We start from the raw sequence: 25019 nt of genomic DNA, 5'->3' as shown, positions 1-25019 counted from the left end.
GCATGAATTTCTACTAGTTTCACGTTTGTAATGTGCAACTACAGTTAGTAATTTTCTTTGACAGTTTTGCCAAGTTATATGTATTGTTGAAATACACACTGGTGCAGATCTTATCAGCTGTAAATAAATTCATCTTTATTGCTACATGCACTGCTATTTATTATTCTTTCATTTTACATAGAGCAAAGAACGACACAACAAGGTCAGGTGTACTTTCTGCACACACAGACCGGGGTGAGCACATGGCATGATCCTCGAGTACCCAGGTAAAGGAAACCTGGCCTAAAAGGTCCCCTTTGGTAGCAAGTCAAGATTATTTCACTTGACATGATAGAAAATATAAACTGTCTGTGGAATCAAATTTGTATTATTTCGTATAACTCTGCAATGTCTAGATTGTAAGATTTTGGATCCTGTTCTTATGATAGAGAAATTTTGATGGGCAAAACAAAAATTAAAACTGTTAAGGAATGAATTTCAGGTGCATACTTAAAATTGCCTGATCAATGATAATATAATTCTTTCCCCTTTTCGATTGCCTTCTACTCCATGTAACATTTCCCTATCAAAACAATAGCCAGTACAGCTTGTCCCAGTAATAACCATTGTTAGGAGGTTCACAGCAGTTGGTGACATCATAGGGATTGTTCTATCCAAGTTAATATTGGAAATTCTTCCTTTGAGGGATTCCTGCCACTAGTCGACGTTAATTGGAAGCAAAATAATTCTGCAGATGGGTGGAGAATGCATCTACCCCGGCGGCTGTCACAAAGCAATTGGCACCCAGTTAAAGAGAACTTTTGGCAGAGACCCAAGAGTAGGTCAGTTAGTTGCCTTCTGGTTTAGCTAGGGACTAGAGCAGTAGTAGAGTGGGAACATTTTCCTAAAGACTAAATATTAAATTGGTGAAGGAATTCTTAAAAGTTTAGTTGAAAGAAACATGGCAATCAGATTACTCTGGTTGCTGGCAATGTAACAGAGCATAGATATGTTATACATATTGCGGTAAAGATTTTGGTTCAAAGCAAGTTTTCATGTTTCTGTATACTTTGGGAAGAACTACCAGTATAATATGAATTGCTTTTAATGGATTTATTCCTTGGGATAAAGCCACTTGGCTGAGACCTGCACTTAAAATGTAGATTAATGATATGACAACCTAGTTTTGAGGCCTATACAGGTTTTGTAGGCTTGTATCTTGGGATACTAAAGGATTCTAACAGAAAGTATCAAGTTCTTGGAACGCTCTAGTTGTTCTGACATTATGGAATTGTATTCCTTACCATTTTAATTGGTTTGGCATGAAGTGCACTGAGGTAGTCGTCTATGTTTGTTTTGCAGGGATCTTAGCAACGTAAATTGTGAGGAACTAGGGCCATTGCCTCCAGGCTGGGAAATTCGCAACACGGCTACAGGAAGAGTCTATTTTGTTGACCACAACAACAGAACAACACAGTTTACAGACCCAAGATTGTCTGCTAATTTACATTTTATTTTAAAGTAAGTAATGTAATATCTTCTTCACTTTCTCCCCATTCCCACCCATCTTGTCAAAGTTTCAAACTCTTTTACGCAGTGAATTTCACACGTAGTTTTTGGATGCCATATTATTTAAATTGGTATTGTATTTTCCTCCCCCAAATACAGCTGTTAAAACAGCATTTGAAAACAGATATTAATATCAGTCTGGAATAGTTTGGTTGTACACTTATTAAATTGTCCCATCAAAACATTTGAAGCTTGGCTATTAACAAGGTTGAAATATTTCACATTTGCCAACTGCTCTGATTTATGTTAAATGTTCCAGACTTTTCACAGTTATGTTTTGTTACCAAACACTTACTCTTTTATGTTCTGCCCTTTACACAGAATGTCTTGCTTAAAGGGAAAAAAGCATATTTCTTTGATGATGTTCCCATCTGAAGGCTCAAATAAATATGTTTTAACATTTTCTTTCACACCAAGCACCTGAATTGTCTGTAGCGGCATTTTACAGTGCAGCAGAACTATTCAATGCATTATCTAATGGAAATTACTAGTAGAAAACAAGATACATCTTCAGTGACAAGACCCAGAAACTGAACAAAGTAACTAAGCAATCTGTACCAAACAAAATTTCCCAGCCAGAGATGTGCCTACCACATCAATTTGAAAATGGTGGATATCAAGTCAACATAAATGGATGTATAGTTTAGAATGGCTGTAGATGGTTTCACTGATGAGAAAGAATGTTCTGTCAGGTGCAGTCCAATCACTTACACGTACTATAAATGAAGCAAATTACATAACAACCATTAATCGGGAATAGAAAATTCCTTCAGCCTTCTAGTGGAAAAATATTATTTACTTTTTAAGCAAGTAATGCTACTCATGCAGTTAGCGCAACACCATTACAGCTCAGAGCGTTGGACTTTGGAGTTCAAATCCAACGCACTGAAGGAAGTTATATATCCTTCCCACGAGTGTGTTGGTGTCCTCCCACATTCCAAAGGCATACAAATTAGTAGGTTAATTGGTCATCGTAAATTGTCCTGCGATTAGGCTACGGTTAAATCGGTGGGGTGCTGGGCAGCGCGGCTGTTTTGGCTTGTTTTATGCTGTGTCTAATTTTTTTTTTAAAATTCAGATTTTATTATGAGTGATTAGTTGTAACTCGAATCCGACAATGACAGCCAGATTATGCAGTTCTGTTGTGTATTCATAGGTGGCTGCTGAGTTCAAGTCGTGAGCAACATAGACATCCAGAATAAGGATATAAAATGAAATATAAACATGAAGGACTTGAAATGTTTGTATAGTATTACCATGAATACACTCAGTGGCCACTTTATTAGGTAATAGTGCTGTTTTGCATTGAATTGCACTGCAATCTTGTTCTCAGGAATGACAGTGAAGCTCGAATTTAACACCTGTACGCCTGCTTATTAATGCAAATATCTAATCAGCCAAACACGTGGCAGCAAATGAAAGCTTAAAAGTATGCAGACGTGGTGAAGAGGTTAATTTGTTGTCCAGACCAAATATCAAAATGGGGAAGAAATATGATCTAAGTTACTTTGACTATGGAATGGTTGTTGTTGCCAAATGGAGTGGTTTGAGTATCTCAGACACTGCTGGTCTCCAGGAATTTTCAAGCAGTTTACAAAGAATGGTGTGCAAAACATAAAAACATCCAGTGTGTGGCAGTTCTGTGGTAAAAATACCTTGTTAATGAGAAAGGCCAGAGGAGAATGGCTAAACTGGTTCAAGCTCACAGGAAGACAATAGCCATGCATTACAACCATGGTGTACTGAAGAGCATGTGAATGCTCAATATGTTGAATCTTGAAGTGGAGGGGCTACAGCAGCAGAAGAACACATTGCGTTCCACTCCTATATCTAATAAAGTGGCCACTGAGTGTATTTTATGGTCATATGGGTTAATAGCTGAAGCAGAATTGGGTTTGATATCACTGGCATATACCGTGACAGCAGTAGATTCTAATACATAATAAAAATATTAAATTGCAACAATAAATTTATATAATATAAATTAAATAAGTAATGCAAAAAGAGAGCAAAAATAGAAGGAAAAAATAAGGTAGTGTGCATGGGTTCATTGTCCATTCAGAAATCTGATGGTGGAGAGGAAGAAGCTGTTCCTAACACATTGAGTGTGTGTCTTCAGACTTCTGTACTTCCTCTTTGATGGCAACACTTGGGAGGAGGGCATATCCTGGGTTATAGGGCTCTTTAATGATGGTTGCCGCTTTTTTTTTGAAGATGCCTCAATGTTGGGAAGGCTTGTGCCCATGATGGAGCTGGCTGAGTTTACAATTTTCTGCAGCTTTTTCCAATCCCATGCAGTGGCTCCTCCATACCAGATGGTGATGCAACCAGTTAGAATCCTCTCCACAGTACATCTGTAAAAATTGGCAGCTTTCTTTGGTGACATACTAAGTATCCTCAAATTCCTAATGAAGTATACAACTGTCATGCCTTCTTTGTAATTGCATTTATATGTTGGGCCCAGGATGGACCTTCAGAGATGTTGATACCCAGGAACATGAAACTGCTACCCTTTCCACTCTGATCCCTTGAGGAGGACTTTTATCTGTTCTCTCGACCTTCCCTTCCTGAAGTCCACAATCAGTTTCTTGTTCTTACTGATGTTGAGTGCAAAGTTGTTGTTGCGACAATAGACAATGGGTGCAGGAGTAGGCCCTTCTAGCCAGCACCGCCATTCACTGTGATCATGGCTGATCATACACAATCTGTACCCCGTTCCTGCCCTCTCTCCATATCCCTTGACCCCACTTTCTATAAGAGCTCTATCTAACTCTCTCTTGAATGCATCCAGAGACTTGGCCTCCACTGCCTTCTGGGGCAGAGCATTCCACATATCCACCACTCTCTGGGTGAAAAAGTTTTTCCGCATCTCAGTTCTAAATGGCCTACTCCTTATTCTTAAACTGTGGCCTCTAGTTCTGGACTCACCCATCAGCGGGAACATGCTTCCTGCCTCCAGCGTGTCCAATCCCTTAATAATCTTATATGTCTCAATCAGATACCCTCTCATCCTTCTAAATTCCAGTGTATACAAGCCCAGTCACTCCAATCTTTCAACATATGACAGTCCCGCCATTCCGGGAATTAACCTTGTGAACCTACGCTGCACTCCCTCAATAGCAAGAATGTCCTTCCTCAAATTTGGAGACCAAAACTGCACACAGTACTCCAGGTGGGGTCTCACCAGGGCCCTGTACAGCTGCAGAAGGACCTCTTTACTCCTATACTCAATTCCTCTTGTTATAAAAGCCAGCATGCCATTAGCTTTCTTCACTGCCTGCTGTACCTGCATGTAACAGCATTCAACCAGCTGATCTATTTAATTCCTGTACACCTTTTTGCCACCATTTGAAATTCTGCCAACAGTAGTTGTGTCATTGGCAAATATATAGATGGTGTTTGAGTAGTATGTAGCCACAAAATCCTGGGTAGAGAGTAGAGTAGTGGTCTAAGCACACATCCTTGAGGTGGGCCAGTGATTATTTCCGACCCACACTGACTGTGGTCTCCCAATGAGGAAGTTGTGGAGTGAGGTACAGAGGCCCAAGTTTTGGAGCTTGTTGATTAGTACTGAGGGTATTCAGTGCTGAGCTGTAATCAATAAGCAGCAGCCTGATGTAGGTCCAGGTGATCCAAAGCAGAGTGGAGAGCCAGTGAGATTGCTTCTATTATAAGCTTATTGTGGCGATTCGCAAATTGCAGCAGGTCCAACGCCTTGCTTGGGCAGAAGTTGATTCTGGCCATGACCTGCTGTTAATAGCTGTTCAATAATTCCAAACATGGGCTAAATTTAGCACAAACAGTTATACCAACAATAAGATATAGATTGGCTCCAGCTGCAGAAGACAACGACTACAAACATACACTCAATGGCCACTTTACAGGACATAAGTAACAAAATGGCCACTGAATGTATTTCATGATGTATTTAACTTGAGGCATCCAAGCAAGCAAATGATGTTTTTAACAATTTTAAGCTCCTATTTTACAGACATGAAAAGAATTGCATATGCGTTGAACAGCATGTTGCACGTCATCCAGAAGGATTTTCATAAAGGGTTAGATCTCTTTTTCATTGTAGCATGCAGGTCTGTGTTCACAAACTTTAGAATATTTGCACGAAGAGTACAACCTTTCTTGAAGGATTTGTTCTCAAGAACCAATGAGGGTAGCGTGGACTGTTGATCATATTCCAAATCCCAAGCACCTTTAGACCACAACTAATTTTTTAATATAATTTTTATATATAATCAATTAATTTCTTTATTTTGAGTGCTGTTCTTAAGGAGAGACTTGAACCAAGGATTCAATACACTATCAACATACAATTGATGTAATCAATATCAATTTCTCCTTCTGGTTAACAAATTTCTCCTCCCTTTCTCTATTTCCCACTCTGACCTTTTACTTCTCACCTGCCTAGTACTTGCTCCTGGGTCCTCTCCTCTTCCCCTTTCTCCTGTGGTTCATTCTCCTCTCCTATCAAATTCCTTCTCCAGCTCTTGACCTTTCCCACCCACCTGGCTTCACCTATCATCTTCCAGCTGTCTTCTTTCCCCTTCACCCACCTTTATATTCTGGCAGTCAGCCCCTTCCTTCTCTGTCCTGAAGAAGGGTCTTGACCCGAAACGTTGACTGTCTATTCATATCCACTGATGCTGCTTGACCTGCTGAGTTTCTCCAGCATTTTGTGTGTTGCTTTGGATTTCTAGCATCTCCAGACTTTCTTATGTTTATAATTAGAGCATTGGTTGAAAGTTATTCAGCACTCAGCCAATGCTTTAATTATAAACACAAGAAAGTCTGGACCTGTACTGGATCCATGTAATCAGAATGGCTTAAATTATGGAGGTGATTGGTGAAGGAAGAGGGAAGATATTATTGCATGAGTAGCCTATCCTGGATGTAGGAGGATTAAATTTTCTTAGATAGGTATCCATTTGCTGAAAATGAATTGGATTTTACAATGGATGCCTGAATGAGAGAAATCAAACGTAAGTTGGGAATGTGAACCATTTTGTCATGTATTGTTTTACTTATGGCAGTTTCAAATTAAATTCAAAGATTGTAGAACATGTTATTAGTTATTTTTACATTTTGTTGTCAAATACTCCACCACTATATCTGCTATAAGTAAAAGTTTTTTTAATAAGTTTTTAAAAGTCATATTGTTGGTGTATTTATTTGTACTGAATTTAGCCCACATTTGGTACTATTGAACGACTATAAGTTTATATGGCTATAAAATCAAGTACTGTTGTACCAGCTGTTGTGGGTAGGCTCAAAATAAATTTTAACAAGTAATGGCTTTGAAATGGAAGTTTAAGTGGAGACTTGAACTGCTGTAATTAAACCTGTCCATTGGTAGTGTGAAGAATAGGACTACAGTGGTGCTAGAAAATTTATGAACTGTGTAGCATTTTCTCTGTTTCTGCATTTGGCCCAAAATGTGATTAGATCTTCACGTAACTTCGAAAACTAGATAGAGAACCCAGTTAAATAAATAACACAAAAGACATTAATCTTGTTCATTTATTTATTGAGGAAAATGATCCAATATTACATGTATTTGTGGAAAAGGTATGTTCACTTGTGGGGTAATGCCTTCTACAAAAGCAGTTTGGAGTCAGGTGTTCCAATCAATGAGATGAGATTGGAGGTGAGGGTTGTAGAGGTGCCCTGCCCTATATATATATATATAAAAAGACGCTCATAACCAGGTTACTGACAGAGCCTGCTCTTCTCAAGAAAGATCTGTTGATGTGCACCAAGCTTTGATCAAAACAACTTTGAGGACCTTAGAAGAAAAACTGTAGACATGCATGAAACTGGAAAAGGCTACACAAGCATTTCTAAAGACCTGAGTGTTCATCGGTGTACAGTAAGAGAAATTGTCTACAAATGGAAGAACACACACAAAATGCTGGAGGATCTCAGCAGGCCAGGCAGCATCTATGGAAAAGAGTACAGTCAACATTGTGGGCTGAGACCCTTCAGCATTACTGGAGGAAAAAAACGATGAGTAGAGTTGAGAGATAGAGAAGAGAGGGAGAAACACAAGGCAATAGGTGAAATGGGAGGAGAGCGGTGAAGTAGAGAGCTAGGAAATTGATTGATGAAAAAGATACAGGGGCTGTAGAAGGGAGAATCTAATAGGAGAGGACTGAAGTCCACGGAAGAAAGAAAAGGGGGGGGGGGGAAGCACCAGAGGGAAGTGATGGGCAGGCAAGGAGATAGGTGACAGAGGGAAAAAGGGATGGGCAATGGTGAAGGAGAGCATTATCAGAAGTTCAAAAAAATCAATGTTCATGCGATCAGGTTGGAGTCTACCCAGGCAATTCTGGGTATCGTTACTCCAACCTGAGAGTGGACTTATCGCAACAGCAGAGGAAGCCATGGATAGACACATCAGAATGGGAAATGGAATTAAAATGGCTGGCCACTGGGAGATCTCATCTTTTCTGGCAGACAGTACTCAGTGAAGCAATCTCCCATTCTACGTCAGGATGTCAGGTCTTACCATTATACAGGAGGCCACACCGGGAGCACTGGACACAGTATATGACCCCAAAAGACTCGCAGGTAAAGTGTCACCTCACATGGAAGGACTGTTTGGGGCCCTGAATGATAGTGAGGGAGGAGGTGTAGGAGCACATGTAGCACTTGTTCCACTTGAAAAGATAAGTGCCAGGAGAGAGACCAGTGGGGAGGAATGAATAAATAAAGAAATCACATGGAAAGCAGGAAGTGATGGGGGTGGGGGGTGGATGTGCTTGGTGGTTGCAACTATGTGCTGTATGTGGGGGCTGGCGGGGTGGTAGGTGAGGACAAGAGGAACTCTATCCCAGTTCTTTCTCCAATTTCTGCCAAAGGGTTTAGGCCTGAAACGTTGAATGTACTTTTTTCCACAGACGCTGCCTGGCCTGCTGAGTTCCTCCAACATTTTGTGTGTGTTGCTCGGATTTCCAGCATCTGCAGATTTTCTCTTGTTTGCAGCCTTCTATGTTTACTTGAGGAGGAGGATTTTGTTTATTTGACTATTCCATCTCCAACTTCTTTCAGGATAGTAAATAATCAGCTGTGGTTGTCTGAAATACAGCTTTTTAAAAAAAAATTAAATATTTTAACAAATTATGTATGATTTTAAAAGTAACCCTTGCTCTGAGTCTTGACTTGGGTTGTCCACAGGACTGTCAAAATGCAAAGCATTAATTTTGTGCAGTGGCTGCCTCTGCATTGGAGAAATAAAATGCAAGTTGGATGGTTGCAGAGCATTTGTGCTAAGTCCTTATGACACTGAATTTCCAGTTGCCTGCTGTTTTAATTCACCATCCCACTCCCACTGTGATCCGTCTCCAGCCTCCTGCACCAATATAACAACAGTCAATGTAAACTTGAGGAGCACCTCATTTTTCATCTCTGTATGCTGTATACTGCAGGACTCATCATAAATTCTCTAATTTCAGATAACGGGCTCTTTCTTTGTGTATTAGGATGCCCATTTGTTCTTGTCACTTATCTTGTCCTTTTTGTTTCTCTTGTATTCATATATTCTGGCTCAATGGCCATATCTTGTCTGACAATATTAATAGCACATTACATAGACAGAGGAATTCAATTGTGTATTTGATAGTTTTATTATTTCATCCAATTAAAATCATCCCATAGGACTATAAGACATAGGAGCAGAATTAAGCCATTTAGCTCAACAAGTCTGCTCCTTCATTTGATCATGGCTGATTTATTTTCCCTCTCAACCCATTCTTCCTTCTCCCTGTAACCTTTGATGTACTAATGAAAGATCGATCAACCTCTGCATTAAATATACCCAGAAATTTGGCATCCACAGCCATTTATGGCAATGAATTCCACAGATTAGAAATTCCTCCTAGTCTCTATTCCAAACATTCATCCCTCTATTCACAAAGCCATGAATTCTGTCATCCAGATCAGTAATATATAATGTGAAAATAGGAGACCCAACACCAATTCCTGTGGAACACCACTGCTTACCACCAGCGAACCAAAAAAGGCCCCCTTTATTTGCAATCTTTGCCTTCTACCAGTCAACCAATCTTCTATTGGTTCCATGCTAGTACCTTTCTTGTAATGCTTGTTTAACAACTTCTTGTGTGGCACCTTGTCAAAGACCTTCTCAAAAACCAAATGAATGACATCCTCAGACTCTCCTTTGTCTATTCTGCCTGTTATTTCCTTAAAGAATGCCAACAGATTTGTCAGGTAAGATTTCCTCTTAAGGAAGCCATGCTGACTTTAACCTATTTTATTGTGTGCCTCTAAGTACCCCAAAACATCATCTATAATAATGAACGCCATATCTTTCCAACCACTAAAGTCAGGTTAACTGGTATAAACTACAATTTCCTGTCTTTTGCCTCCTTCCCTTCTTAAAAAGTGGAGTGACATTTGTGATTTTTTTTTACCCCCAGTCATCTGGAACCATTCCAGACTCTAGTGATTCTTGAAAGATGACTACTAATGCCTGCACAATCTCTTGTTAACTCTTTCGGAATCGTGGTATAGTCCATCTGGTCCAGGTGACCTCAGACTTTTCAGCTTCCCAAGCTTTTCTTCTTCTTTATAATCACGACTGCACTCACTTTTGCCCTCTGACACATTCAAATTTCTGACATGGTTCTGGTGTCCTCCACAGTGAAGACAGGCAAAATGTTTATTCATTTGATCCGCTCTTTCTTTGTTCCCCGTTACTACCTCTCCAGCATCATTTTCCAGCAGTCCAAAGTCTACTCTCTCCTTTCTTTTACTCTTTATATATCTGAAAAAAAACTTTTGGTATCCTCTTTTATATGCTAGCTTGCTTTCAAATTTTTTTCTATATATGTTGCTTTTTTGGTTGCCTTTTGTTAGTTTTTAAAAAGTTTTCCAATCCTGTAGCTTCCCACTATTTTTTTGTTGTATTGTATGCCTTTTCTTTTGCTTTTATGCTGTTTTTGACTTCCCTTCCCCCCCACCCCCCCCCCCCCCCCATTCTCCATTTAGAATGATACTGTTTTGAAATGAACTGATCATGTCTCTCCCAAATTAATCCCAGAATCTCCGGCCATTGCTGTTCCACCATCATCCCTGCTAGTGTCCCCTTCCAATCAACTTCGGCCAGCTTCTCTCTCATGTGTCTGTAGTTACCTTTACTTAACTTTGATACCAATACATCCATTTGTAGCTTGCATTATTTTATGGTCAATACCTCCTAAACTTTACTTTAAGCTCCCTAATCAAACCTAGTACATTACACAACACCCAATCCAGAAACACCTTTTCTCTAGTGAGCTCGACCACAAGCTGCTTTAAAAAACCATTCTGCAAATTCCTTCTCTTGGGATCAGCACCAACCTGATTTTCCCACTCTACCTACATATTTTTTGAGTGGCGGGCTAGAGAAATGTCTCTATCAAAAGAGGTGTAAGGTCTCCACTAGCCTGCATGTTAGCATTGGGCTAGGTGCAGCACCTGCTTCGCCCACTGATCAGGTGATGGATGGTCGTAACAGTAGCAGGTGCATACCACAAGTCCTAGTTATGCGACCACTGACACCAGTTTCTGAAGAGTATTGATAATGGCTGGGGTCACTTGTCTTGTAAAGACACTCCCCAGAAGAAGGCAATGGCAAAACACTTTTGTAGAAAAATTTGCCAAGAGCTATCATAGTCATCGAAAGACGATGATTGCCTACATCATAATGAACAATCAGATCTGCATTTTGAAATTCACCATGACTGTTGTAACATTGCCCTTTTTACATGCCTTTTCTATCTCCTGTTGTAATTTGTACCCCACATCCTGACTACTTTGGGATAATAATTTCCTTTAGGATCAATAAAGTGTCTGTCTGTCTGTCTATCTATCTATCTATCTATCCTTTGTTCAGAAAATTGTATACAACTCCCATCAGGGTCTTTTTATCATTGTAGTTCCTTAACTCTATCCTCAAGGATGCTACATCTTCTAATCCTATGTTCCTTTTTTATAAAAATATGATTTATATTCTATTAAACCAAAAAAGCCACCCCAACTCTTGGCCCACCTGCCTGTCCTTTCAATACAATGTGTATCCTTGAATATTGCTCCCAGCTGTGGTCTTCTTTCAACTGTGTCTCTGTGACGAAAGTAACGTCATACTTGTCAATCTCTAACTATTCCCTTTGATCCAGTCATTGCCTTTCCCCATCTTCTCTGCTACGCAAACTAACTAACTTGCTTCCAAGTTAGTCTGAAATGTTAATCTTTTCTCTTTCCACAGATGCTGAGACTTCCAGTATGTTCTATTTTTATTTCAGATTTCCAGTGTCAACAGTTTTTGATTTTCTTTATAAAATATCATTATTTATATTGAAGACTTTGAGGGAAGTGACATTATTCAAGTCATTATGCCAATTTAGCTTTCTTAGACTGAATTGCATAAGCCTCGCTTCTACTTTTAGATCCCTGATGAATGAGTCCATCCACCAGTATACTTCACTGGCTGAGTATGTTTTTTTTTTAAAAAAGAGGTATTTATGAAGTTGCTGAAGATTAGCAGTTTTAAGTGGCATGGGGAACCCTGTTGCTTTTCTAAGGGCTCAAAACCAAATACCTCTGAATCACAGAGGCTCTTTTACCATCAGGAGATTTCAAAAAGTGACAGTGCACTTCAGACACCAACTTTGATTGTTCTAATCTACATTGAATCTACTGTAAAGAGTACAATGATTCCGGAGCAAAACTGCAAATAGTTTAAATTCAAATAAGTGAACTCCTGTGTAATGTAGGCAGGATATCAATGAAAGTTCTTATGCTGTCTAGACTAGCATTGAAATGAAATTGGAGAATTGTGTACTGTGAATGTTTTGAAAAGGATTTTTCCATTAGCTATAGCTAACATTTGGGAGGGCATATACTGTAAAAGGCTACAATCACAACATGTACATACTGCACATTAACAGAAAAGTTTTTTAAATGTTTGATCTAAATGTGTGTGGTCAAATATTTAAATATATATATTTTTTAAATTCTTCCTTCCCTCTGTCCCTGCATTCTTTAACCCACACAAAACCCGCAATTTACTCTTCAATTGAGAGAATATGTAGGTATGCTGTTCTTGAGATGCCGTGAATACAGCTATGGATCTACTTGTTGGCTGGTGTGGAGCTGTGTTCAGTGGTAACTTGGAATCTGATTTGAAATATGCTTTTCTTTCCTCCTCCCTGAATTGCTGAAGAGCCTGTCTAACTCATCAACAGAGTTGTGTGCCAATCTTACCAAGTATATTTTCTTCTGTCTCCTAACATCATGAGTTGGTCTGCTTTACTATGGTTGTGCTGATGTGTGTGAGTGTATGTCTGTGAATCAACTGAGGTGGTTTTCAGGCAGTCAGTGAAATAACCTAAGCAACAGATGTTAGAAGATAGAATGAAGGTTAAGGGTTCAAAGAATATTGTTTATAGTAAGAAAAAATTTGGTGACCTAGAAATGCAGACAGTTTTTGGTTAATACTCAGACACCACAGAGGCTGAGGGATGCTACTTTTTATCTGCTGCTGTTTGTAGAAGCATGTAATAAACATCATTACGAGAAACCACCATCCTATCTTGATGACTGTCTGCTTATCCCAACTTTATTTTCACTCGTCTGGGATGACCTCTTAACTGGATAGAGTCCAAAGTTGGTGTAATCGGGTGGAAACCACATGCAGTAAAAGTTTAAATGTATTTATTCAAGGTCTAAAACCATAAATAGTATTGACTTTAAAAGGATATTTTACTCAATTCAATTTAGGTTTTCCATTCCTCTTTTCCAAGGAATGAGCATCATTTTTCAGTAGAAGACAGCAGACAAATAACCTGCCCCCAAGCATCTACTGTAATTTACTGACTGCTGTCAGACACATTGATGAGCTCTGTGTTGACTTGCCCTCCAGTTTTTCCTCACACCCTTCCTGTAAAACATATGACCTGCATTCTGTGCAAACTTTTGACAACCTTGGATCTAGAGTTTTCTCTGCCAGGAACTGTTGGCACTTGGTGTATTTCTTTGCCTCTTTTTCTTGTTAATGGAACAGGTTTTTTTTTAACTGAAACATATTTTTGATTCTGTGCAAATGAATATTAAGGGCCTGGATTGTCTGTTTGTGCCATTTTCTAATTCAGAAACTTGATATCTATGCATGCATAGTTAAATGCACTCAGCTTCCTTCAGCAGCTTCCAAATGTCAGTGAAATGTTTTAAGTTCTTAATAATGGAAAAGAGCAAATCATTCTGTCAGGCCTTTTCTAACTTTGTAGAGAATCCAGACAGTCTGCTGACCTGCCTTCAACTGAAGTTTTGGAGCTTTACTTCACAGTTCTACAGTGACTAGTTTAAAACCAATGAAGTACTTCTGATCAATTAGAAAAAGACATATTTTGACCAAAATTTTAAAGTAGTTATATTGCATATTTGTGAATTGCTCTTAAGTGACCACTTAATAAAACAACTTGTAGTCCTTCAAACATGCTAATACATTTCATTTTCATGTTTGTGGTTTTTTTTAGTTTTTAAATTGTCCAATTTCAGAACTAGTTTTATATGTATGCCAAATGTAATATTTTCTGCAACAGTTCATCTTCTAATTTTTTGAGGACTGACATAGCTCTTAATTTAACTCTTTCCTTCTGCAGTTAGTATTATGTGTTGCATGGGTGATAAAATTCTAAACATTTCTTGCGGTTTGATTGGCATTGCAATTATTTTCTTATGTTAATATCCAAGTCCTATTTCCTTTACTCCCTCCCTCTTTGTGTGAATTTGGAAATTGTCATGAAAATAACATAATCTAGCAATATTAAATTTAAAGTCTGTTGTTGGATTGATGTTGTGACAAAATGAGATCAGAAGAGCCAGCTCCCTCTTGAATATAGGAACTTTGGTGCTTCATCGTCTGTAATCCAGTGATAACTGCACTGACTTATTTTTTGCCATAGAGATAAATCTAACTTGTTTGAAGTGTCAATGGCAGACTTTGCCCCCAGTGATTGAATTTCTGATGATATTGGCAGTTTTTAAGAGGAAATGGTGTTCTGGCATGCTAGACGTGGAAAATCAAGCCAAATATTTTTGTGGTTGTAGGTTCTATAAGACTATTATTTAAGTGCTGTCCAAGATAAATTCAGTATATCTTTTAGGATAGCTTTCTCCATTCTGCATTAGGGTATAGCGACCTAAATTCATAGTAAGTGTATTGTTTTCAGGTTGCTTTGTGTAGTATTCTTCTTGCCTGTTAATGAGTTACTCTTTGTATTATAGTGCCATGAGGTTTGTAAAATGTATTTTTAAATGTCTTTGAAAAGAAATTAATGAACCTGAGGAAGTTGCTCACCTGTTATATTGTAATGAAGTAGATTTTCTGTAATTGAACATTTGTTGAATGAGTTATCTCATCCTCTACTAATCTCTTATTTGCATGCTGTCATTTTTCCATGCTGTTTTTTTTTGTTTGTTTCTAAGTTGGGCAAGCAATACCCTAGACTTGACTTTTTCCAGTGCAAATTTATTCAGGGCTGGTAGGAGGATTCATTGATGCAGGTTGACTTCATGTTTCCATCATCATGGACTATTTCCTCCATTGAAGACTGCTGTCAGGTTTGGTCATATTCTGCAACTAGATCCAGTCAGGCTATTGAAAACAATCACACTATGTTTAGCTGTGGAGAATAGTTTTATTGCCAGATTGTATAATATTGGTGATCCTCCATATTGGGAAATGAATTGTGTCATGGAATGAAGGGCTGGCTGTTTTACCACCAGGATCCATAGTGAGGTCAGGTTCATCCTTTCAGGAAAGGAATTTAGTTCAGCATGAAATCTACCATATTCATCTTGATAATCATTACTGTACAACTTTGTCAGAAACAAGGAGCTGCCTGTCTTGCACTTCTTTTCGATCAGGATAGATAGATAGATACTTTATTCATCCCCATGGGGAAATTCAACTTTTTTCCAATGTCCCATACACTTGTTGTAGCAAAACTAATTACATACAATACTTAACTCAGTAAAAAAAATATGATATGCATCTAAATCACTATCTCAAAAAGCATTAATAATAGCTTTTAAAAAGTTCTTAAGTCCTGGCGGTAGAATTGTAAAGCCTAATGGCATTGGGGAGTATTGACCTCTTCATCCTGTCTGAGGAGCATTGCATCGATAGTAACCAGTCGCTAAAACTGCTTCTCTGTCTCTGGATGGTGCTATGTAGAGGATGTTCAGAGTTATCCATAATTGACCGTAGCCTACTCAGCGCCCTTCGCTCAGCTACCGATGTTAAACTCTCCAGTACTTTGCCCACGACAGAGCCCGCCTTCCTTACCAGCTTATTAAGACGTGAGGCGTCCCTCTTCTTAATGCTTCCTCCCCAACACGCCACCACAAAGAAGAGGGCTCTCTCCACAACTGACCTATAGAACATCTTCAGCATCTCACTACAGACATTGAATGACGCCAACCTTCTTAGGAAGTACAGTCGACTCTGTGCCTTCCTGCACAAGGCATCTGTGTTGGCAGTCCAGTCTAGCTTCTCGTCTAACTGTACTCCCAGATACTTGTAGGTCTTAACCTGCTCCACACATTCTCCATTAATGATCACTGGCTCCATTGGAGGCCATAGGATGCACTTGAATGGAATTTGAAGGGCTTTCAGCAAGAGAAAAGAACGTGAAATAATTTGCCCAGAAGTCTGTGTTATATGCTCACTTTGTAGAAATACTTTTGATATAATTATGCAATGCTTAGATATTTAATAAGCACACTTTTGTGACAGGAGAAGTGTTTTAATAACGAGCATTATGTAAATTTATTTTGTTAAACATCTAACCAAAGCAAGTCAAAAAAGGAATGATTTTGGAATATAGTTCATTGGGTGAGTTTTGTTGCGCATTATGTTTCAGTGTTGAAAAATCTGTGTATTTTTGGGGTATTTTTATGCCCATTGGTACAAATTATGTATGTTTTACTGAAATTAAACTGGGGAAAATAAAAGCTCTGTGAGCACTCATTTATCATCACACCTTAAATTATGATGTCATTACATTATATAATTCATGCAATAGGTATATTGTTTAACCTGTGCAATCTTTTGAGTTTTCATACAAAATCTATTTAATAAGTTTGATTTATGTAATTCCTGTGCAGACTTTCCATTTATTCCAGAAAAAAGCACTAGCTCATGTCTATTTATGTCAACAAGGTTTGCAGTAATTATTAGAGGTTGCTGTGTAGGCTTGCAATCTGCTGTGCTCAGTATTTTTCTTTGACATATTGATTACATTGGGCTCTGTGATACTTAGGCAAACTAGATCAATGAAGGACAAAAGTAAGGATTCTGCTGTTCATGTTAGTGTTATGGAAACTTCAAGCCTTAATTCAGTAGATTTGTAGACCTCAATTTCAATGAAACATACGGTACATTGTTGGATGAAGAATTGCCTTGGCTCAAATTGACCACATTCCACTCTCTTAGTGATTACACCAAAACAAGTATTATGGCAGAAGTAATCAACCACGAGATGCTACATTTACCAAAACTCGTATCATATAATTTACTTGCATGCTATATTCCAAGTTATAATTTTAGAAAATTAATACTTTCTTACATCCCAAATCTGATTTGCCTCATACTTAGAATCTGTGTCAATAATAAATTGGATCTAATAAATCATAGTATTTAACTTGAAGTCCCTTCCTGCATTGTTTTTGTCCCATGTAAAATAATTTGCATTCTTTAGACTGAATTTCATGGTCTGTCTTTCTGCCTAATTACCAGGTGTATACAAAGCCTCGTGGCTTATTCTGTTCAACCATATAGTTTGAAGCTTTCATTAGCTTTGATGTTTATAATTCCAGCCAAGCTGTGATTATGCTAAGAATTATCTTTGATAGAAAGAGAATAGCTCTAAAATTTATAAATGGTAATCTCTTTTCCTGAGTATTGAAATGTTAGCTGAGGAAAAGACTCAAATATTGAACCACGAATTAAAGGAGATAGAAAATAGGAGTACAAAAATCTTACATCTGTATTATGTAAGTGTATTCTAATTAGTTGTCATTTTGGTGTAACGCTGCTTTGTTCTGTTAAAACAAGTACTTATCAAGTCCAATTCCTGTTTGTTGAAAAGACAATGCAGTTTTAATTTAAAAAGAGAGATTCTGCAGATGCAGGAAATCCAGAGTAACACACACACAATGTTGCAGGAACTCAGCAGGTCAGGCAGCAACTATGGAGGGGAATAGATGTCAACTCTTTGTTGTTCTCCATAGATGCTGCCTGATTTGCTGAGTTCCAGCATTTTGTATGTGTTACTCCAGTTTTAATAAATACTGTCAGAAGTCTGCAATTATATTTCAGATCATATTTAAAAAGGAAAGCACTATTAATTTTTATTTGTTTTATTTCAAGACTGAATGTTTGGATGAATGATCTTTGTCCATTATCTTAGTTTGATTCTACTGAAAGAGAGATACAATCCAAAAACAGGATCATTGCCCACCAAGTCCTAGCTGACCATCAATCACCCATTTGTACTATTCCTACATGAATCACTTTTTAAAATAAAATCTATGTATTGCCACTTAAAAGTGGAATAGGAAACCTTTCCCTAACCAATCAAATTCCTTCCCTGTTTCATATGAGTGTCATATGAATAGTCCATTCACTATTCTCAACTTCTGGGGTCAGTGTGTGCTCAGATCTTAAGATGCTTTTATTAGTTGGCTCCATAGTAGTGTCTGCTAGGCAAGTCATAAATAAGATGAGACTTCCTGTTGACATTTGTGAAGGGAGGGACGTGGAGCAAGAATGAAGCCCTTTTATTTGTACTGGAGTCTCCAGAACTATACATTCGTCCTCCTTCCCATCATGCACACACAAGCAGGAACAGTGCTCAGACTTAGCAGATGTAATTCATCAAAAGCAGCAATGATCTTTGCCCTGGGATGTCCCTAGCAGCGACGCGGAGACCATAATAACGTCAATTTGTTAGTGCTTAGATTAGATGGCTGAAGCAATTCATGTTGTTACTTCATTGACATGACTTAAATGTGCCATATTGAACTTTGAATAAGGCCATGTCTTCGCTGTATAGTCAGTGCTTTTTAAATGTCTTTTGCACTAATTTCTTTATATTCCCTGTTTGCTTTGTGAAACCACATGAATGATTGATATTTTTTAATATAAAAAGCAAATAGTTTCTATACACATTTCCAAAGCTGTTGAAGAATTATTATTCAAATTACTTCTATTACAGTGAGTTAACGACCAGATTTGCGGATACAAGAGATTGGGCATGTTTTAGAAGGTAGATCACAAGTGAAATGCCCCGTTTTCTTCAACTTGTCTTCCAGACCATGTAGGCCCAAATAAATTTTGGCAATGAGTCTAATGGTAGCTTGTTCCAACACACCAACTGTTTGTCCCTCTGTATAGATACTGCCTAACCTGCTGAGTTCCAGCATTTTGTGTCCATTGCTTAGGTAACTTGTTTGTTTTTATTTTAATCTAGTCTGTTCATGGCTCATAACAATTGAAATGTCAGAATGACACATTAGTGATAATCTGCTGTTATTTGTGTTCATGTTATTTTTGTATTAGGTATTCCACCAGTGGAGAGTAATGCTGGAACAGACCAGTGTTGCTCTCCACTAGTGGAATACCTAATACTGAAATGGCTGATATGGGCATCAGGTATGGCATCGAGAAAGTAGCAAATGTTTTATTTGATTGTTTTCATGTTGCTCAATTTTGATATTTCAAGAACATTTCTTTTAAAAGGAAACTTGTACACTCGAAATGTTCTCTGTGTGAAGTGGCCATTTATTCAAAAGATATTGGTGGTCTCATCCAAGGTCTGTGCTGAGGTGGCCAGTTTCTGGAAATGAAAAAGGCCTGAACTTGTAATTGAAATCTGCAACTCTGTTAACCATTTCTCTTTCAACTTTTCCCCCACCTCATAACATTTATGTCTCATAAGAATATATTTCCAATCTACTTTCTTCAACAGTTTCAGCATGTACTGTTATTTTTAAGCCTCCAATTTTTGACTCTCCCCTTCTCTAGTCTTATCCCCATCACACAAGTGGGAAATTTTTGCTTATCATTCACCTGGAGCGAGCAATTGCTTTCATAGTAAAATAGTTAACTGACTCTGTTTGGACTTTCATGTGAATAAGGACAAGAAATCAGCATCACCTGCATTGAATTGTACAATGGTGGCCGTTTCTGAATTTGGTGCAAACATTTAAGAAAACCACTGCTTGAGAATACAGTTTTAAAATTGCAAGTTTCGGTAAATTGTTCAAGCAATGCAAAAAGCAAGGCTTTAGACTTGGCTACATGCCTCTTCTGAAAAGAACCTCAAGATTGTCTGGCAGGTGGTTAATGGCAAAGTCTGAGGTTTAAAAGGCAGACACTAAAGTTGCATTTGTGGCTTTCTTAAAAAAAATTACACCAGTGAGATGCATCAGTTTCTAATGATATTGGAAACAATTTGTGCAGCATTGAGTCTCAACAAGCAATGCTTCCTCTTGCGTTTAAGTAAAGGAAATGTCTTAAGCATATAGTTTTGTGGTCACTATCGTCATTCTCATCAGCATTTATTTAATCAGTCCTTAATTTCCCTGAGCTGTTGGGTTAGGGAAAAAGCTGTTAAAGTGGGAGCATCACACAATGAATTAATGCAGGAAACGGATAATCTAGTTTATTTACAGCATGGGAATATCACCAGTAAGACCAGCATTTATTGCTCATCCCAAATTGTTGTGGTGTTCTCATGTTCCCTTCTGTTCCTTCCTCAATATCACAGTTTTGGGAGTACCTCAGTGAGTGACTATATTGCACTTGAAGGATGGCACATTCTACAGCCATGTGCATTGGTGTGGAGAGAGTGAATGTTTTGAATGCTAGGTTGAATTAGCAAGTAGGCTGCTTGGATGTCTGGATACCTTATGTTTTTGAGTGTTTGAGTTACGCTCAGCCACGCACACAAAGTGCTGGAATAGCTCAGATGGCAGAAGAATAAACAGTCAATGTTTTGGGCCAAGCCTTTTCATCAGGACTAGATAGGAAGGGGGGAAGAAGCCAGAAATGAGAAGTTGGGGAGAGTGGAAAGGAGTACAAGCTGGCAGGTGATAGGTGAGACCAGGTGAGGGGGAAGGTGGGTGGGTTGTGGATAGAGTATGAAGTAAGAAGCTGATAGGGTACAGGTGAAAGAATCTGATAGAAGAGGACACTGGACCATGGAAGAAAGTGATGGAGAAGGGGCACCAAAGGAAGATGGGTAGGTGAGAAGAAAAGGCAGAGATGGGAGAAATTACTGGAAGTTAGAGAAATTGAAACCCAGTAAAATACCCAGCCTCTAACTTCTCTAGTAGCCATGGTACTTGGCTGGCTGGTCCAGTTAAGTGTCTGGTGTATAGGTGCATAGATGGAGGAAACCTTGACAGTATTAAAGAGAAGAATGGATGTTCTTATTGGAAGTGGTCATTGTCAAGCACTAGTGCCATTTATCAACCCATGCCTGAATAACTTCTAGGTCTTTCTCCATGGAAACATTGACTTGCTTTGTTGTCTGAGGAACTGCAAATACAATTGCATATTATGCAATCTTTACTGACACTTAATGCTTTTGACCTAATTGTAAAAGGAAGTGACCAATAACACAGTTGAAGGTGGTTAGCCTAAAAAGGCAGTCAGCATCTCAAGTGCTCCTTATTTGAACAACTTCAGCATGTTTCATTAGATGGACTAAACTGAAGGTTAATTGTTCCCCTAGTAAAGATTACTTTACTAAAGATTAAAGATTACCCAAAACATTGACTGTGCTCTTTTCCATTGATGCTGCCTGGTCTGCTGAGTTCCACCAGTGTTGTGTGTGTGTTGCAGAGAAATGTTTTGTTTTGCATCAGTGACTAACACGGTCCGAGATGTGCTGGGATAGTCGCAAGTGTCGTCATGCTTCCGGCGCCAACAGAGCTCGTTAATAGCTTACTAACCCTAACCCATTCGTCTTTGGAATGTGGGAGGAAACTGGAGCACCTGGGGGAAGACCATATGTCATTGAGAGAACGTGCAAACTCCTTACAGAAAATGACAGGAATTGAACCGCACTCTTACAGCTGACACTGTAAAGTATTTTCCTAATCACCTAGCTACGGTACCAATCTATAGGATGTATGGCAAAACCAGTACGTTTGGTAATGCCTCTGCTGCTGCTAGTAGCTTTGGCCTTGTTTGCTGCTGTATTTAGAGTTGCTGATGGCAGTTAAAGTGTGCTGTTAAAATTCCATCATGTCTTGCAAGAGCCTTTGTTACAGGAGTGCGAAAATCCCAAACCTTGAGCACAATCCGAGGTAAAATTAATTTTCTGATCCCAAGTTTGGCAGTGGAGTTAATGTATTTGACTGCATGGAGGACTGGTTAAAATGTAAAAGGCACTTCATTGAAGCGATACACACAGTATAATTCAGTCACCTGTTCCCTAGGATTTCTAGTAAGAATCCCAGTTCAGCTATGGCTCAGTGGTTGCACCATAGGGGAAATTTTCTGTTCCAAAACACAGGAATTACTATGAGCTGTCATTTCTGAGCATGACATGAAAGTGTTCCTCCTGGGCAAGGAGACTAGAACATCAGGGGCCACAATATCGGAATAATGGGTAGACAAGTTAGAAGTGAAACAAGAAGGAATACCTCTTTGGGAGCCTCTTCCTTGTACGGCTGCAGAGATGTGGTCTTTGCCAGTTGCAGTTTTGAATGCAGATGCCTGGACATGAGAGAAGTCAGGAGATAGAGAAACCGCATGAAATAATCAGCCACAGTATTGTTGACTAGCAAACAAGACTCAATGGTCCATATGACTTTACTTTGTTTCTTGTATTCTTATGTTCAGAACAAATCTTGCATTTCACTGAGTGGTGAGGTCAACTCATTTAGTTGGGGGAAATGTGATGAGTAGAACTCAAGGCTAAAAAGGGCTTTGAATGTAGTAATATGTTCCTTTTCAATGTGTAAGTATCTTGCTTTAAATATGTTAATACTGAGAATTTTTTTTCTGGTGAGACTAACCAGCCTGGATTTTGCAAAGGGCAGCCACTGTGACAATTGCTCTTGCTTATTGGCTCTCAAATCTATTAAGTACTTGGGGGAACAGTTTAGGTGTCTCACCTTCAAAGCTGATTTGTTATCTGGTTATGTGAGTTGTGTAACCTATTAATCTCCTTGACAAATCAGATTGAAAAATCATTTAGCTTGTGCAGAATCCGAAACAAGAAAAAGTGTTGAGATAGTTTAATTTGATTCTAAAATATTTAGAGGCTGTGAAATAGAGATTATATATTTTTAAAAAAACAAAGTGCTAATTTTCTTTTAACAATTAAAGGCTAAAGAATTGAGACGTAAAAAAATTTCTTCAAATTGCCACACTGTTTGTTGGTCTCATTATGAGTTGCCATAAATGAGATACTCTCATGTCTAATTTTGGTAAGTTTGGTGGTGGTTATCCATCATGTTCGACATTCACAGGAAGCCTGTACAGAAGAGTTTTTATAGTGGAAAAGCTGTCACACTGAGGCAGTGCCACTCTCTCAACTTCAGAAGTCTGGGTCCAGAGGTACAAATAAACAAGGGGTCTTCCGTGGTTGCAGTGGATGACTATGACTTCTGTGCCTTGTTGTGGCCTTCACTCTGCTCAGAATGTTACAATACTGTCTTCCTGGCCATTGGATCTCACTGAAGATCTTTTCCGCCCAATCCACCAGGGCTGACTTTGCTGCTTGGAGCCACAGGTGAGAGATCAGTGTGTGCTGGGGACCAAAGGTGAGTGAGCTGCCCTTGAAAGGACACAACAAGCCCTTTCACCAGAGGTGCTACTCATCCCTGGACACACCTTCTCCCCCCCCCCCTCCAAAAAAACACCTCTTGGTGAATTTAGTGTTAATGCATTTGTAAAATATGGAAAACTCACACTGTCCAATTTGTTTCAAAACCGAGTCTTTTCAAGTGATGCTGATGCTACATTGCCTGTGAGTATAAGCATCCTGACTTCTGTAATTGGTATCAAATTTTGAAGCCTGATTGACTTTTTTTCTGAGTAATGTTCCTCATTTGAAACTCAGGATGTAAGTTGTGTTGTGCAAAGTTGTACTTGTCTGTTGAGTGGTATCTTGGTGTATGTGATTAATATATTAATTGGAGTATTTTCATTGTGCCAATAATGTGATCAGATTGGTGAAGCTTCATGGGATGTAGTCAAGTTGAGCAAGTGAGAAATAGCATAGCAGATGCAGTGCAGAAAACAGAAATTAGGGTTTCTCCCCAAATCGGTGAGCGATTAGGTAACGTTGATGTTCAAAAACATCTGAGACGCTTTGTATAAAAATTACCAAAAGTTAAAATATAGTTGCAGCAAGTGCTTAGGAAAGCAAGTGGTATGCTGGCCTTAATCAGAAAAGTTCCTGCATGTGACTGTCCATCTTTGAATTCATAAATCACTACCCTAAAATTTGAGATACAAAATAAATTTCACTCCTGTAGAATTTGTGGGAAATAACTTCGACAAAATTAATTGTTTCTTTTATATTTTGTACTAATTTCCTTACCTTTTTTAAAATTTTTAGTCACTGAATAGTATGGGCCTCCTTTGTGATGTCCGCTGTAGTCCAAAAGCATGAATAAGGATCACAGGAAGCACTGTCGACGTTTTGGGCCAAGACCCTTTGGGTCAGGACGAAGGGTCTCGGCCCGAAACGTGGACAGCACTTCTTCCTATAGATGCTGCCTGGCCTGCTGTGTTCCACCAGTATTTTGTGTGTTGTTTGAATTTCCAGCATCTGCAGATTTCCTTGTGTTTGACCTTTATTCCACTTCCACTTTAACCCATTACAATACCCCCCCAAATTCCAGCTATACCAACTTTTTCCCCATGGACCCAGATCCTCGAGCCCCATCCCCTTACCCGATAAGAGGCTGCGGAGAGCCTAGAGAGAGATGGAGATAGATTAAGAGAGCTGGTTAAGTGTTTGCCTCAACTGTTAAATAATGACACAGTCACTTCACCACTGGTAGAATTTCTCAGTGTGAAAGGAAAAATATCCTATAGTGGTCACCAACCTTTTTAAGCCCAGTATCCTCTACCTCCGCCTTAGTGACCGACTAAATTGTTTAGAGAAAACAGCTCAGATTGTACTTCCAACTTGAGGCCCTTTATTTGGGCTAATTGTATTTGAATTACATAAAATGCTTTTGTCAAACTTTCAAATTAATTTAACCAAGAAAACACTGTAACTAGCATATCAAAACAGGCCATAGCAGCATCAGGCTCATCCAATAACACCTTGAATAAGCGGTGCTGAAGTGCTTTTGCTCGAATCAAGTTTATTAGTTTGACCACCAGTGTCATTACATGAGAAAAGTCCACGACCTTCCCAGCC

The 25019-nt window shown here is 38.8% G+C and overlaps 1 protein-coding gene across 1 annotated transcript in view; it reads left to right on the top strand.

The window, feature by feature from the left end:
- Nucleotides 1–25019, top strand: part of smurf2 (SMAD specific E3 ubiquitin protein ligase 2) — a 219851-nt gene that overhangs the window by 164532 nt on the left and 30300 nt on the right. Inside the window, exons 10-11 of the mRNA XM_073026366.1 lie at nucleotides 182–266; nucleotides 1342–1500. Of these exons, the coding sequence (XP_072882467.1) occupies nucleotides 182–266; nucleotides 1342–1500 (244 nt within the window). The remainder of the gene's footprint in view (nucleotides 1–181; nucleotides 267–1341; nucleotides 1501–25019) is intronic.

This window comes from Hemitrygon akajei, chromosome 22 (genome assembly GCF_048418815.1).
Source record: "Hemitrygon akajei chromosome 22, sHemAka1.3, whole genome shotgun sequence".
In the NCBI taxonomy this organism is placed as follows: Eukaryota; Metazoa; Chordata; class Chondrichthyes; order Myliobatiformes; family Dasyatidae; genus Hemitrygon; species Hemitrygon akajei.
Note: the sequence above shows the minus strand (reverse complement) of the source record. Positions and strands in the feature narration are given on the sequence as shown.